The sequence below is a fragment of the Zootoca vivipara genome, chromosome 8, assembly GCF_965207765.1.
Source record: "Zootoca vivipara chromosome 8, rZooViv2.hap1.1, whole genome shotgun sequence".
Lineage (NCBI taxonomy): Eukaryota > Metazoa > Chordata > Lepidosauria > Squamata > Lacertidae > Zootoca > Zootoca vivipara.
Genome location: NC_142591.1, coordinates 66,755,274 through 66,774,635, shown reverse-complemented (window position 1 = coordinate 66,774,635; position 19,362 = coordinate 66,755,274). Strand labels below are relative to the sequence as shown.

Sequence of the window (19,362 nt, the reverse complement as noted above, 5' to 3'; positions counted from 1 at the left end):
GTAGCACAACATAGAGTGTGTTACAGTAGTCTATCCTTGAGGGTACCATTGCTTGAACCACCACACATAGAGTGTGTTACAGTAGTCTATCCTTGAGGGTACCATTGCTTGAACCACCACAGTTAATTTATGCAGGAACCGTTGCAGCTGGTAAATGCACTCCTAGCCACTGAGGTTTATCTGTGCCTCAAATGACAAAGTTGGACTTAGGAGTACCTCCACACTGCATAGCTGCTCTTTTAGGGTGAGTGCAGCTGCATCCAAAGCAGGAAACTGGCCTTTCTCCTAGACATTGAAATGGCTCAGCCATAGAGCTTCAGTCCTGCCAGGATTCTAGGCTCAGTTTATTGGCCCTTATCCAGGCCACTGCTGCATCTAGCGCAGACATCCCCAAACTGCGGCCCTCCAGATGTTTTGGCCTACAACTCCCATGATCCCTAGCTAACAGTACCAGTGGTCAGGGATGATAGGGATTGTAGTCCAAAACATCTGGAGGGCCGAAGTTTGGGGATGCTTGATCTAGACACTGGTTCAGAACTTGCACAGCCTCACCTGGCTTAGACATTGTACTGCCGACTTTCAGATTTAGAGGCGTTTCAACCACAAATAATGTTCACAAAACAAGCTTACATTTTCATGGTATGCCCAGGGAAAGTGGAGGCAAAATGTCTGGGACAGTAATTAACAAAATAGAAATTTCCCCTATGACTGCTATCTACTTACTGTATATCTTTGTAGTTAGTCTTTAACTGTAGATTCACCGTTTTTCTTTTTCTTCCTAGACTGGAAAAAAATCTTTTTTTGTTGGTGATCTGGGAAAGTTGATTAAGCAGCACATCCACTGGCAGAATGTGATGGCACCAGTAAAGCCATTTTACAATGTAAAATGTAACTCCACTGTAGGTGTACTTGAGATACTGGCAGCTCTTGGAACTGGGTTTGCATGTTCAAGCAAAGTAAGTATTTGACATCTTACCTAAACAACTCTTCTCCATCCTGGCACCCTGCATATGTTTTAGACTACAGTTCCCCTCAGCCAGCACAGCCATGCTGGTGGAAGTTGCAGTCCAAAACATGGAGGGGACCACATTAGGGTAATAATAATAATTTTTATTTGTACCCCGGCCAAAGCCGGGGTGCTCTGAACCCTAAACCTCTAGTAGAGGATGTCTATAAGAGCTTGTTCACTCCTTAAGAACAGTTTCGGAAGTTCTGCTTTATGTGCCTCTGCCGCCAGAGCTTTGGAGGCTTGCAACTAGAAATAGTTCTGGTGGTGATCCTGTTTATGGAGTACCCACCTCCTAGGCACTCGCATGATGGAAGCTAGTTTATATGTCTGTGTGTGTTTATATTCTTAAAGTGGCTTACAACAGATTAGAGCAATAAAACAAACAATCCAGGAACATTCCGCTGGCTGGTTGCAAAGGTTAGAATGACCTTCCCCTCACTTCTGTGATTGTAGGCCAACTAGCATTTGGAGCAGAGTGTTCTTTACAGAAGATAAGGGGTGAGCAAATTCCCTGCAGTTCATTCTCAGGCCGGTGGCTGGAGCCAGCTCATCTTCCCAGTTTTATGAAGACAGTTGTATTCTCTGGTACATTCAGTGGCTGGACCTGGCCTTTTTATTCTTAATGCTTGGCCTTTTTTTTTTTAATGCTTGTGCTGTTGTCTGTTTCATTCAGTGTCTTATATTAGTTATATTAGTTAGGACCATAGAAAGCTACCATATACTATGTCAGACTTTCTCCAGTTAGCCCATTGTCTACTTTGACTGACAGTAGTTGTCCAAGGTCTCTTTGTAACTTCAGACGCCAGGGATTAAACTTGGGACCTTTGTGGAAAGCATGGGCTCCACCACTGAATTGTGGTTCCTCTCCAGCCTATGAACCTTCCACATACTGAGATTTTTGTACCCAACTTCGAGGCTCTCATAACTAACTGGAGTAAATAAAAAGAATCCCAATACCATTGTGATGCCTTAAGAACAACTAAGAATGACCTGTTTTATTAGCGTAACTTGCATAGATTGTTTGGACATTATGTGCATGTAGGACAGCTCCAGAGCACCAAGCATTAGAAACTTTCAAAACTTTGTAAGCCTCCACTCACAAAAGAAAAAGAATAAAGCTGGCTTCGAGTTTCTAGAGATAAACAATTTAAGGTAGAGTTTTCTTAGCCTTTGGAACTGGGCAGCTTGCAAACTTAAACTGAGTAACTTTGGATAACAAGTCTTGCATTAGGTATGACTTTCTCCCCCCCCCTTTAACACCAGTATTGTGATTTTTAAAAATTCCAACCTTTTAGACTCTAAATCTAAATATTCTTCACAACCTTTATTTGCCTCTAACCTTGTTCAAATGTTTGTTTTTTCAGACTGAAATGGCATTGGTTCAAGACCTGGGCATTTCTCCTGAAAACATTATATTCACAAATCCTTGCAAGCAAGCTTCTCAGATAAAATATGCAGCAAAAATTGGAGTAAACATTTTGACATGTGAAAGTGAACTTGAATTAAAGAAAATTGCTAGGAACCATCCAAATGCAAAGTAAGCATACAGAAATGTTTTCATTTTACTTACCATTGTGGGAAGTTGGGATTACAGTATACAATTCTAAAACATTATTGTGACACCTTAGAAGACTAACAAATTGTACCATGGCATAAGCTTTCATGAACTAGAGCCCACTGAATTAAATTTAATATATGCTTATAATGAATGATCTCTAAAGGGATAACCTGAAATACTTCTTGCAGAGAAGTCTCCATTGGCTCTTCTAACATGCAACTCTTTAAAACTTGAGAGTGATGACCCAAATACTAGTTAGGTGTATTTGACAACATAGTTGTAAGCTGTTGCTTTTTAATATTCTACTAACTTGCCCTGAAATTGCTTTATCAAGATACCTTAGAACTTCTTTTGACTCGGAAGCGCCTCCTTATGTGGGTTATGTGGACTGGCGATATTAAAACATGAATATATATATGTATTTACACGCACCATTCTCTGCTTGGGACTCTGGCATCATGATGAAATGTATCACATGTTTGTTCAGATCACTATCTGTGAGAATTGTCTCAAGATCCCTTGAGCTGGTCCAGAATATTTCCCGGGGGGGGGGGGGGAAAGAATAAAGTACAAATCTGGAACAGGCTGCTATATGCTGCGTACCAGAACTGTGGTGCTGCACCAGAAGTGCACATCGTTTTCTTCTAGTTTACTTGGGGTAGCGTCAGCATGAAGGAGGAACAAATGTATGGCGGTGGATTATCTAAAACAGATAAGGCAGTTAGTGGGTAAGTACATGCCCCTTTGAAATAAGAGAATATGAAGGCTACATGTCAATCTCTAGATTGTTTCAGTAATTTAATATTATGGCAGACTTCCTGGGCCTTGAGAGAAGAGTTCATCCAGTAAATGTGTCATGCAGTTGGGCACCTCCTTTCTCATTGTCAATCTTTGTGTAAAAAAGTTGCTGGAGTTTATTCTTGTAATAGGGCAGTGATTGCCATGTGTTCAATAAATGTCATATATATGTTATATGCTCCTACACTACTAATGCTTATTATGATCCAAACTTTTATCATCAGGTATATTGATCCTTAAGAAAAAGGATAATATATAGTGCTTCAGTTGCATGTTTTTAAGGGCAGATCTGCATGAGTGCTGCGGACCTTTTTTTGGGGCAATATAATACACACCTGGAAAATATAAAGATGTTAGCTTCCCACTCGTTCCAATACCCAGCACTGACCATGCAGTCACTTCTGTTAACTGAATCAGCAGAGGACTAACACAGTCATTTGTGGAGTATGATGTTTGCAAGGCTATTAATGCATCTAGCTCCCAAAGTAAGGTTTGGTAGACTTGGCCCTAAAAATGTTACAGCCATTAATTTCATTCTAAATGTCTGTGTATCTCTTTTGATTAATATTGGCAACTAAGTGATGCTCAGGTTTGCAAGAAATGACCCATCTTTTTAGAAACCAAGGACTCATTATGCTCTCAGTCATCAAGTTAAGTTCCAGTTTCTTGTAGGGGTGTAAGCCCTGTTACCTTCAAATGAAATGCTGCCCACTAGCTTGTTCTGGCTACTACTACAAGAAGAAGCAAGCAGTGAAGCTAACAAAACTGGAATTAATACTTCAAAAAGTACCCAGTGGGAGGGGAAATCTAGGATGCCTTCTATTTCAAATCAGCCATGTTTTATAAAGCAAACGGTATTCAAAACCCAGTCATAGACATGGCTTGCATGTAAAGGTAAGCTGAACCATAGCTTGCTGTGACTGCATGGGCCCCTGTAGAGACAGTTGCAGCTTCTTTGCTTATTTGCTCCTACTATGAAGCTAGGCTATGGTTTGGCTTAGTATGTTGTCTGAATCAGGGTTCATGATTTGTCTCGTCCCAGACAAACCAAAAGCTGTAACCAAGAATTGTTCTTGGTTTACAGCTTGTCTCTTTCAGCCGAACCATGAGCCTGAGTGTGGATGGCATGCTGCACCAAACCACACCTTTAGCTTGCAGCAGTGCAGTAAAACTGGAGGAGCAGCTGTAACTGTCTCTCCAGGGGCTCTGGTTTGACTTAGTGTTACATGTGAACTGAACCATATTCAGCACATTTTGCAAGAAGTTGTCACTGAGTAGCTTTATGACAGCCATGATTACATCCAAGATTACATCCAAGGTAATGTATTTTTATTACAGCAATCAACAGGTTTTCTGCTACAGCAGTTATTAGCTGCTGCATTTCCAAACCACTTATCCTTTTTGACTCCATATTTAGGCCCTAATTGCTAGTTTTCTCTCTGTACAGGATTATTTTTATTAGGTTCCCTTGATTCGCCCATCGGTGGAACTGGAGTATTGGCAACATAATCAACATACTTCTGACAGTCTTCAGGCTTCACATGTGCTGATGCTGCTGTAAACCAACTGTGCCCCAATCATCTTCCCCTTCTCTTAGGCTCTTGCTTCATATTGCCACAGAAGACATTAATGGAGAGGAAGAGATGAACATGAAGTTTGGCACCACCCTGAAGAACTGTCGGCACCTCATGGAATGTGCTAAGGAGCTGAATGTCCAAATAGTTGGTGTTAAGTAAGTAATCATGTCCTTTCTCCCTCATCTTCCCTTCACATTGCTGCTCTTTTAAATGTGAAAGAGGAAAGCAGTAGACTTAAATGGTATATGTTGTCATTAATGTTGAAATGTTCATGTTAGGAAGGTATCCTGAATGTCTATAAAAGTAGCCACAGTGTTTCATAACTATGCTTCCAATTATATCTCATACATATTAGTAAAATGCTATATAATACAGTGTCTTCTTTCTGTGTGCCCAAATATTTGGGAAGAGAATATGGGAAGTATTAATACCAGAGAGAGAAAGAAACTGAACTCTTCAGGGATATTAGTTCCCAGACTTCTAGAAAATTATTCTTAAAAGTTTGTCCTATATATGGCATAGAGTACATGCATTTTCTGTCTTATAAAATGGACCTTTTCAGTTTAAGGCTGTAAATTAGTTCCTAAAGGGGGCCACCTAATTTGAATACATATGGCAGATGAAAAGTCATTTAACATGTAAGGATTGATAGGACAAACCCATTTCAAACAAAAGGTAAACATTTAGAAATACAAGTATGAAAGGCAACAGTGATATTCAGAGCAAAGCAATTCTCTACAGCTTTCCCATAGTCTCAACTATAGAATGCCACGCCCCCTTGTAGCAAATATTAGACACCCATAGCATCTACTTCCAGGAAGTTGATTATACTGAAAACAGAGGTCTCCTGCCTCAAGTGTCAATATACCTCCGGGTATAGGGTGGTATATAAATTGAATAAATAATAATAATTTTGGGCAAAAAACTATAACTAGTGAGGATTGGGAGTAGAACTTTACTGCTGAATGATATTTCAGTAATGTAGAGATCTTTTTTGCTAATACTGTACTCCATCATCTTGTTTACCCTTTGTACAAGACCCATATTTATTAGCAAGAAATCCTGTTGCTTTCAGTGGAAGCTTCTTCTAAGTATGTTTAGCATGGAACACAGACAGATTTGATTGGCTAGGTAATTGTCATAATGTTTATGTTCTAGGCTTCAATAAGTGCAGAGAGCCAGAATGAGAGAATTGTGAAGCAAATTTTGTGCGTTTGTCAAGCCAGAGCTTTCCAGATTTGGAAGTTTCACTTTTAAACTGCTTTTAACAAAAGCAATGGGCCTGTTCAGACAAAATGTCATTTCAGGGGAAGTACATGGCACAGGCTCCAGCCTAGTGTGCTTCTGATTTCCTCAAAGTAAGGAGCAATGCCTGAATGAGCATGGGATCTTCCTGATCTTGGGAAGATAACACTTATTTGATCTGTAGTCCATTAACTCCTGGATAGAATTGAGGAGTCAGAGTAATCTGATATGATTCTTTTATATTTCTGTTTACCCAAGGTTCTTTCTCCACTAAAATGTGCTATTAGCATATCTTTCAGCTAAATATGGAGAGCTGAGGAGACAGAAGGAATCAATATGTTTCTTATGACATTGTTGTACACCCTGTGCATTAGTGTGTGCTGCAACATATTTTTGTATCAGTGATACAATATTACTCAAGACAGTTTAAAAAAAAATCGCATAGAATCTGCAGGTCTTTTTTTTTTTTTTAGCTAGAGTCATGAACTTGGTAACACCACAAGTTAGTCTTTGTTTTTTGTTTGTTACAGATTTCATGTGTCAAGCTCTTGCAAGGAAACTCAAGTATACAAACATGCTATTTCTGATGCTCGCTGTGTGTTTGATATGGCTGTAAGTGAATTATTGGACTTGTATACACTTAAGTTCACATGTAGAATATATTCAGTACTGTGGAACCTTGCTTCTCGAACGGCTTAGTTGACAAACAAATCAACTCCAAAACGCCGAAAACCTGGAAGTGTTCAGGTTTTCGAACGTTTTTCAGAAGCTGAACGTCCAACGGGGCTTCCACTTGAGTGCAGGAAGCTCCTTCAGCCAATCAGAAACTGCTCCTTGGTTTTCGAAAGTTGAACGGACTTCCGGAACAGATTCCGTTCGAGAACCAAGGTACAACTTTACTTAATTCCGCCACACAATTGTAGATAGTTTGCCATTTGTTCTGGACATAATATATGAAAATTAGTTGAGTTGCCTTATACTGTATAACCGTTTAAAAGGTAACAAATCACCTTGTCTTGTTAAAAGAGCTCAATGTTTTAAGAGTCTATATTACTAAACAAAAAGGGCACCTAATACCTTGTAGATAGTAAACTTTCTGCATTTTTATTTTAGGAAGAATTTGGCTTTACCATGAACCTGTTGAACATTGGTGGTGGTTTCACAGATTACGAAGCTGACCTGGAGGAGGTATGAATTTTGACTTAGCTTTTTCCTATAAAACTGGCTTATTTAGTTATTCAGTTAATTGAGGTTTGCATTTGCATTGGATATACATATGAAATAGCTAAAGAATTAACACAGAGATGGAGGATGGATTTAGTCTTCCATTCCAATTCAATCATTGAAACTTGAGTTCACAATATTCTATTTGGATACAGAGCAGCCTTCCTTAACCTGGTGCCCTTCAGATAATTTTGGACTACAATTTGCATCAGTCACAGCCAGCACATTTGGAGAGCACCAGGTTGAGGAAGGCTGACTTAGAAAATAAGAGTGGCAGACTGGTTTGATCCTGGCTTGTTTAACCAAACCAAAGTATAAAATAATCAGCATTCCTCCGAGTTCGAACATAACAGTGAGCACTGATTAGTTTTAAAACAAAAGTTTCTGAACTTGTTGCTACACCAAAATTGGAGACGGGAGCACAGTAACCTGAGGATTGTTTGCACAATAGTAAAACACATTTTCTTGTTGCATCCAAAAAGGACTTAGCAAGTTTTATATTACAGAGCTTCTGACACTTTTTAAAATGAATATTTTTTGGAAGAACCTGTGCAGTGATAAGAATTTACAGCATGCAGGCCAGGATCCAAAGAACTGTTGATGAAATATCAGATGCCACTTGTGTAGTTGCACTTTGATTTGTTCAAGTGATATTTTGCACAGTTTAGCTAACTCTGCTTATAGCTTCATAACTTTCTCAGTGCTATGTGCTATGCATCTTAGATGGTGGCCTGGTTTTCCTAATGAGGAAAACAACCACTCTAAACTTGGAAAGCAGATTTCCATATGTGGAAGCAGATCTTTGGGTCCCAGTCACATTTTATTATAGTGGCATGTGCATCTGTATGACCTGTTTTTGCTACAGTGCTTTCTAAAAGATACTGTGCTATATGAGTAGTACTGCAAGAGTCTTTTGGTCTAGTTGCACAAATGAGAAAGCAGTGTGTGTGGATTGGTTCTCCAGTTTGTGCAACCTACATGTTAGGAGTTACTTGACTGACCTAAAATGTTTTTTGGATACTGGTTCACAGTGAGAGGGAGAAGAGGAGGAACACACAATTGTGCTAATTTAAAACGGCAGGAGTCTAAATATCACAACAAAATCAACCATTTTCAAATTACCCAAGATTTTAGATGGCTGCTTTTGAATAGACCTAGATTATTTGAAAAAAATATATCATATTTCGTAGGATTGATAGGAGCAGTTGTAGTCCTCTATTGGTAATGTGCTAAAATTTATACAATTCACTTGACTTTAATAGATCAGCAGTAATACATCATGTACCCTTTTTATTCTGAGGTAAAATTCGGATGAACTAAGCAACTTGATTGGTTCAGATTTCCCCCCTCCCCAAGATGATAGTGAGTGGCGCCGTTTCTCCCCTTAGCTTTCAACTTGACAAACGTTTATCTAGGAACACTTAAAATTTGAACTAAAGTTGTAAATTATAAATTGATACAGGATTTTTAATAGATATTCCCCTTTTATCTTCAAGATTAATCATATTCTCAGTCCATTACTTGATACCTACTTTCCTGAAGAATCTGGTGTGAACGTGATTGCGGAGCCTGGATGCTATTATGTTTCTTCTGCATTTACTCTAGCAGTTAATATCATTGCCAAGAAAGCTGTTCAAGATGACAAACCTCTTCTCTCTAAAGGTAAGCAAAACCTGTTCCACACTTAAATCAGCGTAAAGATTGAAGAAACAACAGCAGTGCTTTGGATCCTATCCAAAAATTAAGCCTCTAATCCAATAGTTTATTTTCTCTTTTAGGTTGCTGAGAAGCTTTTGTTTATTTCAGTTGTTAGTGGTACTGTATTTATATATAGCCTTTAAGGGAAACCACACAAAGCAGTTTGTTTTAAAATATTAGAACAATAAGCATTAACAATCAAAGAAAGCAGTAAAAATAAGCTATTGGGGTGGGGGAGATTCCTAAAAATTAAATTTCTCTCCTTGAAACAAGATGGTCTTTGGTCAGTCCTGGTGGCAGCTGGGAGAATGGGGGGGGGTTACCTCATTTTGAACATTGGGAGCTCACCAGGCTGTTGTTTTCTCTTTTTCATCTCCTGAGGTATCATGTCTCTTCCAGTATTGGAGCTGGTTTCAATTTAACAGACAGTTGGCTTTTTTGAATCAGTAAGGGCTCAGCCCTTAGGAGGAAAAGAATCTTTACTATTTGTAAACTAGAACATATTTTCCGTTTCCATAGAAACATGCTGTTTCAGGCTGAGTTTTGCCTGGAGGGTTACATTTAAATTTTTGTTAAGCTTTAAGACTTTAGGGTTTGACTTGCATAATACTGCTAATTTGTATGGCAGACCGAGGGCATACCTCTGCAGTATGTTTGTGTTCAAACTGAATTAAGTGAAACACACACACACACACAGTGCTTATTTAATGTGCAATCTTAAGAGTTCCAGGTCATGACTCATGATTCATATTTGTCTCAGGATACATCTTATATCAGATATTCTTTCATCATGTTTCTTGTCCATGTGCACGTTCCATATGCTCCTGAAAAACTTAGGCAACTGTTAAAGAAAGGGCTGTAAATGGAAACTTATTGTGAAACTTATTAAAATGTAACATCTTTCATTACAGTGGAACAAATAAGGAGTGATGAACCAGTCTTCATGTACTACGTGAATGATGGTGTTTATGGTTCTTTTGCACACAAATTATCTGAGAATTTGACTACTATTCCAGAGGTTCACAAGGTAAGAGCACCTTTATGTACTATAAGCTGCTATCCTCAACAAGAATTGCCAAATGAAAGTATCATTGCTTTTGTATGTGTAGAATCATACATGTATAAACCTAAATCTAACTGTCATAACTGTTTTTATGCAGAAATACAAGGAAGATGAGCCTCTATTTGCAAGCAGCCTTTGGGGTCCATCCTGTGATGAGCTTGATCAAATTGTGGAAAACTGTCTTCTCCCTGAGCTGAATATTGGAGACTGGCTGCTCTTTGACAATATGGGTTCTGGTGCTTTGGGTGAACAATCTGCTTTTAATGATTTCCAAAAGCCACCAGTTTACTACATAATGTCAATCAGTAACTGGTAAGTTTATATTGTGCTGTATTTTATGATTCAGTCTAACTTTTACAAAACACTATGTTCAATATTTTATGAAGGAAGGTGAGCTATTTCTAAGAGCATAGACATCTCAGCAATGTGTGTACAGTACACCTTTTGAGAAACCCAAACTTCCTTTGAAAATTGTTGCAGCCTGCCACCCCCCCCCCAGGTGCTTTCCCTTTTTCACCTAGCCACACATGCTCACTTTCAACTGAAGAGTCAGGACAATATCTAGAGTGCTAGATTTGGACATGGGGAGACCCATGTTCCAATTAAGTGCAAAGTTTGTGTTCATCTTTGGAGAAGTAAATATCTAATTGATCTCACTAGATACAAAGGCAATAAAGCATAATTTTATCTAGATATTGTGCATGTGTGTTAGGTCTTGTTTTGTAGAGGCTGTCCAACTAGCTTTGCAGATCGGTTTTTGTTTTTTTTATTACATGTCCATTCATACCCATGCTAAGGTCACATGTAGTTTAGGTGCTAAAAAGAAATATTTCAGTGCAACCACAACAGTGGTACAGTTCTCTCCTTGGGGTAGACTCTTAAAGTATATGCTGGGCCAGCCCAAGCCTTGCTACATGAAGCCTGGCTGCCTCTATACTGCACTGCTATCCTGATCTATAGGTAACACACCAGTGTGGGCAAACTGTAGCCTTGCAGATGTTGTTAGTTTCCAACATAAAGTGGTCAAGGATGATGGAAGTTGGACTGCCCACTTCTGGAGGGCTACAGGTTTCCCTTTCTACTTGTTTTTTTCCATGTTGCTAATTGGCCAGGACATAATTTGGCAATAAGTTAATGGAAAGTCAGCTTGCAGAAGGAGCAGGTTGATTTGGGTATCTAAATTCATTTTTATCTGTCTTGCATACTGATATATGCAGGCAGCGGCCATTTCATGTGGGGGTTTTGTCGGCAGTGCACCCAAAAGCACACCCTGTTATACCCTCTTCCAGGTCCAAAATGACCCACACATTGGCGATCATGCCTAAATGGGTCACCGTCTATACATAAGTTTTCTGGACAACTGCATGCTCATAAGATGAAGTATAATGATAAAAGTGCTATCTATACTTTTTTTCTGAATATTTGATAACATAATGGCTGGGCAAAGCTAAAATTAGGCAATTTAAGTTACTAAACTTGCAGTATTTAGAACAGTATGCAAAATAGGAAAGGGCGGTGCTATAGTGCTTGGAAAAAAACCCAAATGAAATCTTTCTCCCCCTTTTTGCCTGAATATTGTGTGTGCTTTCCATTCCAGGTATGAGATGCAAGATGCTGGCTTCACCTCTGACACACTGATGAAGAACTTCTTCTTTGTGCCTTCTTGCATTCAGCTGAGTCCTGAAGACCGCTTTTCTATTGCAGCTTAAACAGGCACTAATGCTTCAATTAGTCTTGCAGTTGCATGTCTGTAGTCTTGTCTGGTCACAACATTCCAGTTTGGAATTAAAATGGAACAATCTTGAATGAATTAATGAAACTTGAAATTATTTGGGACCAGGCAAAACCAGCTACAACTACAATTCACTGGGGGAGCAAAGGTTAAAAAAAAAACCACTGATCACTCAATCCCTCAGCATTTAAATGAAATATGCAACAAAATGGATGACTTAGTTGAGATGGAAACCCATCACTTGGGTTCTCTGTTAAACAGTTTACATACAAGTACAGTTTTTATACTAAGGATTTCTGTTAGTCTTGTAAAGTTGTCTTTCCCTCTGATATCTGAAATGTCAGTGGGAAACAAGTGTGACTTCATTAGCTATGTTTAGTGTATTTAGAATGTGTAAATTTGTGCTTTGAACTGTAGTTTAATAAATGTAAAATTGCATCATAGTATTTGTTGTATTCACCTTTACAGTACCCACCCTTGTACGATTGCAATAAAATTTTGTGTAGACTTTACTGTTCTCCCCACCTACCCCTCCCTGCTAATACAGGGAAGAGATCTAAGCAACATTGATAGTACAAAAAGGTGTAAGGTTATTATTCAAAGACTTTAAATTGACAACATTTTAAATCATGATTAAAAACTAAGCTGAAGTGCAGTCTGCTGTTTTCCTCAAGCATCTAATTTAAGATAACTCCAAAACATGTAAGTAAACAGGTGCTGCAAATCAATTCACAGGACGTAAAACAGAAAGCTAACTTATTGCTCTCTTTTGTCTAAAAAGCAAGACTGACTTTGCACTGTTGAAAGTAAGACCCATTAAACATAGGATTAGGATTTAAAAGTCTCAGTATTCCAACAAAGTAGTTCTGATTAGCATTTGCTCTTTGACAGGATGTCTACATCCATCTCTAGGAACCAGATCCCTGATGTTCTAGATATTTGGAACTCTAAACTGTAGCAGCTAGACTTAGCATGCAAAATATAGAAGCTTTTACTCATCGTTGCTTAGATTCCTCCTTCCCTTTGATTTCTCACTTTAATTTATTTTGCTAACCTAGTAGCCTTGGATGTGAATTTTGAAATGCACCAAGCCAGAGCTAATTTGAAAATGGAGATTAGTATACTTAAATAACTTGGTAATGTAAAATGGGCTACCAGATGCACATGCATTTTATACTAATGCCAGTTGGCAGGAAGCTTTCTCTTCTCTCTGCCCCTTTCCAGTTCACTGGAGCTAAAACTGCATACTTGCTAGATGAAGGGGCTTGGGAAAATTCCCTTCAGCCTGATCCTTTTAAAATAACAGGTACTATATGCTTTTAACCATATGAGATGCTTTTAATCTGCATGAATGCTTCCTGCAGCTAAATCTTAACCCTGACAGTGGAATATGGTTGTGAACATTAAAGCACAAATGAAAGAAGCGAAATCAGTTTTCCAATTAAGAAAAAAAAAATCTTTCCAGAGTTTTGATCCAGTATCTGTCAGGGTTCTATTAGGAAATTAAAAAAAGCAGGGGCAGTTGTCATATCCATCATCAAGCCTCTCTAAAGATACCAAGGATTCTGCTCTTAAGTTTATAGAACTGTTGTGAGTTAACCAACTCTGTTGTAAATGGTACAGTCACCTTCGAAATGTCTGTATTGTATTTGACAGTTTGCCATAAAAGCTGGTTTGAACTTGGTATGTATTTGAATTTATATGCTAAAACCTATCTCTTCTGTTTACAATATTGTAATATCAGTTTTTGAATAATTCATATAAAACTGAATGATTTCTATATAGCAAATTAACTAATGGGACTTTGTCTTGTGTATAGTATAGCTAGTTGCTGAGAGAGACTGTTATTTAAATGATTACACATGAAGACCTATAGCCCTGCCCAATAGAAACTGCTAAGGAAGGAAGAGCTATGTTTAGCTGCACCAAACTGCTGACATTGCATGGGTTTTATTCTCAGGTGCAGTGTTCATTGGATATGTACTGTAATGCCATAGGTTTTTATTATAAATCCTAAGCATACCTGTCACATCACTGTCCTATTTTAATATTTGCACAATAGCTTCTTGTCACATGAGGGATAGAAAACAGCACTTCCCCTTTGGTAAAACAGGCCCAGTCCAGGTTCCAATTTGGCCCTCAAGTCCATTCCCCACAAATCACCTGGCTAATCTGTCACCCAAGGGATTATGTCAATAGGAGCTAAATCATGCTAATTACTATTGTCATGGCAGAATTTCAGCAGACAAACAGCAGCAAAGAAAGATAAATGCTACCCTCAGTTTCATAGGTTTCTATCATTCAACCTCCAAGCAGTCTTTAAGGTCCTCACACCCTGTTCAGTGCTCAAGAGGGTATTCAGTGAGCCTACTAACCCTGATAGCCTTCCAAGTACAGTGGTACCTCAGTCTACAAACAGCCCTGTTAATGAACACTTCGGACAACGAACTCCACAAAACCGGAAGTAAGTGTTCCAGTTAGTGAACTTTGCCCCGGAAGACGGAACACCGGTGGTGGGAGGCCTCACTAGGGAAAGTGCGCGCCTCGGTTTAAGAATTGACCTCCTGAATGGATTACATTCATAACCCGAGGTACGCACTGTACAACATGCAGGCTCTCAGTCCCACAAAGAGACAGAGGTCGTGCACATGGTTCTACCATTCATTCCAAAAATGAAATTAGCTTTTCACCAAATGCAAGAACAGTCTTCCTTTTGCCCCAAACACTCACATACTCTGCATAAAAGTGGCATAAGCTAGATATTTGCAGGACCCTTGAGAGTTTTTTCCCAACCTAGCTTTGTGCTGAAGAACGCTTCAAGCATTACGAGTGCTAAGCATATGAGGTGTAATGTTTTCCAAAACCACAAGTGATTACTGCTCATTCCAGCAGCCTAGCATTTTCCACTCTCACTTTTCTTCAAATCTGCAGTGCAGCCACATGAAAATCATCTTTGATCTTCACTAAACATTTTAAGATGGATTCCAGTGCATTTGAGGAGTTGGCCATTGGCAGGTACACTGCCCCTCTGTCTTCTAAAATATTCTACTGTAGGATGCCTCTGCCCCAAACTAAGGCTACACTGGGCACTTACCATGAATGTTCTTTCTTGTTTGGGGTAAGCGAGTCTTCCAAGTCTTCCCCTATTTTGATGGTCTGCACAAATGGACAGCTTCAGGTGTTGCCATCCTCAGATACCTCTAGCAAGTGCTGAGTTTCCTTTGTAGCGTTGGAGGCTCCTCTTCTTCTCCAGGCTCCTTTCCTCTATAGCTGTAGTTATTGCATCAGTGCTTCGTTTCTAGCTTTGTCAAGAGTGCAGGATATACCACCAACAGCTAATCAGGTTCTTCTTGTGCAGTTGGAGTGTGTGACCCATTTGATGTTTCATTCACCCTAAACAAGAAAGGACATTCAAAGTAAGTGCCTAGCTTCCCTATCCTAGGGAGTGCATTGGTAACCTTGAGACTGGATTGTTGCAATCTATGTGGGCTGCTCCAAAAGCTCCAGCTAGGGAGTTAAGACTGCTGATGGGGGCAGGCAGCCAATAGTATGTCACATCTCTGCTACTAGGCCAGGTCCAAGAGTCTACAACACCCTGAAAAACCTGGATCCAAGATACCATAAGGATTGCTTGCCCCTTAATTTCAAACACTGAGATTGTCCAGAGGACACTTGTTAGTTTTCTCCATATCACAGAGAACCCAACTGGCATCAACTAGAAGTCTCACATTTAGTGTCACCAGTTTCATGCTGTGGAACTGTTGGAGAAATTTAAAGGGGTTCCTAGACTGGAGGTATCCCTCCCTGAAACCCAAAGGAAAAGGATGTAGGCTCCAATTGGAAAGATTGGCCTTTACTGAAATGCCAATGCACATAGGGACAGCCTCAAAAATGAGGAGGCTGCAAAGAACCACATCCAAAGCAATGTTTCTTACACACCTCCAGAATACACATGTGATTTCATTTCACAAATCGAAGGATCACAGCAATCTCGGCAGTTGCAACCCAATGTCATCATTTGGAACCAAGCAAAGTCATTTACCGTAGTTCTCCAGATCAGCTCTCATCAGATCATGTGATTACATACAATCGTTTTAAAGACTTTGACTAATTTTCCAATTCATTAAATGTTTTCTAGTATCCTATTTCATCTACCTACAAAACAATTCAAGATTGATCACAATTGCCATGGCTATTTCCATGCATACAATGGCCACCATGAATTCATAAGAGTTTATTATTTTCAGTATGAATATTTGCTACAGACAGTACCTAAATGCAACTAGTTTTGTACTGGAAAAGGTAGGTAGCCATGGGGCCTTTCCAGTTTAGCTAGGCCACAGGCTCAAAAGTTTTATGAAATTATTATTTTATCCAACAGAAACCTCTTCCAGCAGAGATTCAGTAAGCATGTTCATACAAGTACATATTGTACACACATATACAATGATGGCGGCATATAACCACTTTATATAAATGAACTACTTTTACATGAAGTACTTTTATAAATGAACAAACCCACTATTTCCAGGTTGAATACCACTCAGCTGGGGAAATGAACTTCAATACTGTCTGATTTAGGTCTTAGTTTACTGGTACTCATCTAGTTCATTACTGTGCCTCGACACTGATTCAGAAAATCCACTGCCTCATCTGGATTTGATGAAAAGGAGATAGAGCTGGGTGTTGCTTCAGTTCTCTGCATAACCTCAATGTAGAGGTGGTGAGAGGGAATGGCTTGCATTTAGGGCAAGGACCATGCAGTTGCTTTACAGTAGGACATTTCCCCCCGCAAGATTTAGTTGCACTAAGTTTTATTTAACAAAAGTTATGCACTGCTTCCTCTAACAAAAGAACTCTTAAAAGCCTTACAAAAAACAAATGCTTATTAAAAATACCAATGAAAGCAAACATTAAAAACAAGTTATGGTACATATTTTTAATATATATATATATATAAAATAAAAACAACCACGCTTACTAAAAATCACATGCTAATGCAGCTTGCTAAAATTATATGCCAAGGTACGCTTGCTGAAACCAAACTTTAGGTAAAGGTAAAGGGGCCCCTGACCATCAGAGCCAGTCATGTCTGACTCTGGGGTTGCGGCGCTCATCTCGCTCTAGGCCGAGGGAGCCAGCGTTTGTCTGCAGACAGCTTCCGGGTCGTGCCAAAAACAATGCAATTAATGGGTAGTGTCACACTAAATGATGAATTCATTGCAAGTGTGAAACAAACATTATTTGGCACTTACAAAAAAAATTGAAACACTGCATGCCAATAGTGTCTCACTTCTGTCAGCAATTCACTGCAGCACTCTGCAATAACTGTAGCTTCTGGACCAAACACAAAGAGTGTGTTCCAGTAATCCAGTCTTGAAGCTACCAATTCCCAGAATACTGAGATCAAGATGTTCCAATCCAGGAATGACTGCAGCTGACAAAAGGTGTTCCAAGTCCACTTGGATCTCCACTGACAAGGTAGGATTCAGAAAGCATTCCCAGACTGCAAAACTGTTCCTCCAGCGGGAACACAACACTGTCCAGGGAAGGCAGCCAGCCACTTTCTTGGACACGGGAACCAGGCACTCACAGAGCATCTATCGTGCCAGGATTCAGCCTCAGCATCTGAGCAGAGGATCGGGAGTGATCATGCCAAATGTCCATCTAATTTCTCTGACCAGACAGATGATAACTTTTCCCATTTCTTAGTGTCAGCCGTGGCAGGTCCAACCAGTTCCAAGGCTGCCTCTCTCAATGTCCCAAGCAAGCTAGCTGTGTTTCTAGATTCATTCCCAGGCATGTTCGACTCTCGAGACCTGGATCTGCAAGGAAAATATGTATTTTGGGATGTTCACTCTTATCAGGTGCTGTTCCACCTTCAAACAATGTAAGCATAAGAGAGATAAATTCTACTTGAAGTTTGTTTTTTTTTACTAGATTTGCAAAATTTGGTGATGGACACAAAATAGCACAGAAATATAGGTAGTCCTTTTTCCCACAAGTTAATGTACAGTCTTACCTTGGAAGTCAAACGGAATCCATTCTGGAAGTCCGACTTCCAAAACATTCGGGAACCAAAGTGTGGCTTCCGATTGGTTGCAGGAAGCTCCTGCAACCAATCATAAGCCACACTGGACGTTTGGCTTCCGAAAATTGTTCGAAAACTGGAACACACACTTCTGGATTTCGATCGTTCGGGAGCCAATGCATTTGAGATCCAAGGTAAAAAGGTAAAGGTACCCTTGACCATTAGGTCCAGTCACGGACAACTCTGGGGTTGCAGTGTTCATCTCGCTTTATTGGCCGAGGGAGCCAGCGTACAGCTTCCGGGTCATGTGGCCAGCATGACTAAGCCGCTTCTGGCGAACCAGAGCAGCGCATGGAAACGCTGTTTACCTTCCCGCCGGAGCGGTACCTATTTATCTACTTGCACTTTGACATGCTTTCGAACTGCTAGGTTGGCAGGAGCTGGGACCGAACAACAGGAGCTCACCCCGTTGCAGGGATTCAAACTGCTGACCTTCTGATCGGCAAGCCCAAGGCTCAGTGGTTTAGACCACAGCTGTACTAAAAAATTATAAAATTTAAAATATGTGCCAGATGTTAGTGGGAGAGTTGTAACTTGGTAGTTACACGCAAAGCACCTTGAGCTCAATCCCAAACATCAATAGGTTGGGCAGGGCAAGACTCCTGTCTGCAACTCATCAGGGATGCTCCCAGGGAGTTATAAAATACAGAGCTTAATAGACCAATGGTGTGACTTGGTACTTTCCTGTATTATAGATTTCCAGTGCCCTTTTATTCCATACCCCAAAACAATAGTAATAGAGGAGCTTCGGCTGACTACACAAGTTTTAGAAGGATTAGAAATTTACAATGTTTTTCTTAACTGAACATCTCAAGCAAGGATCTGAAACATCCCAGAGGCAGCTTCAGCCTTCCTGGGTACATTGGAAAGAATGAAATACATATATAGATTTCAGTTTGCTCGTATAACATGTGATCCACCATCATTGAAAGATAAGCATTTCTGTGTCCTGAGGTTGCCTAGAGGTGGGGTTTAAAAGACAAACAAAATAAATAAAACCAATCAGCGTGGATTCTTTCAACCTGGTTCTTTCAAGTTTCTCGTGATTTGCCACATCGTTAATCTCAGTCCCAAAGTGTCCACTAGAGGTCATATTTTGCTTGTCTATTTGATTTGAAGGGGTTGAAGCCAACCACTAAACTCTGGACCAAACTACAGGTTATGCCAGGACAGATCTATGCCAGCTCTGTAGACATTTTTTAAAAAACACACATGCTGTGATGCAGTGAGGGGTGCCTGTGCCTGTGCCTGTAGGCTGCCAATTAGTTTAGAACAGCGATAGGTTGGGAAGGGTGTTTAACCCTTTTCTCCTGTACCATTTTACCAATCAGCCTGCCCTGTTTTTTCCGGGAGAGAAAAAGATACCT

The 19,362-nt window shown here is 39.8% G+C and overlaps 1 protein-coding gene across 3 annotated transcripts in view; it reads left to right on the top strand.

Annotated features, from left to right (window-relative positions):
• The window catches only part of AZIN1 (antizyme inhibitor 1), a 30,136-nt gene extending 16,439 nt beyond the window's left edge, over positions 1-13,697 (top strand). For 2 of the 3 annotated variants that reach the window (XM_035124914.3, XM_060277679.2), the window contains exons 4-12: positions 783-956; positions 2,374-2,546; positions 4,963-5,097; positions 6,718-6,799; positions 7,301-7,375; positions 8,908-9,073; positions 10,021-10,136; positions 10,270-10,484; positions 11,770-13,697. In XM_035124914.3, the coding sequence (XP_034980805.1) occupies positions 783-956; positions 2,374-2,546; positions 4,963-5,097; positions 6,718-6,799; positions 7,301-7,375; positions 8,908-9,073; positions 10,021-10,136; positions 10,270-10,484; positions 11,770-11,881 (1,248 nt within the window). In that variant the 3' untranslated portion in view covers positions 11,882-13,697. Of the gene's footprint in view, positions 1-782; positions 957-2,373; positions 2,547-4,812; positions 5,098-6,717; positions 6,800-7,300; positions 7,376-8,907; positions 9,074-10,020; positions 10,137-10,269; positions 10,485-11,769 lie in introns of all 3 variants that reach the window. The other variant, XM_088675764.1, reaches the window with a different exon arrangement.
• Positions 13,698-19,362: the final 5,665 nt, after the last annotated feature.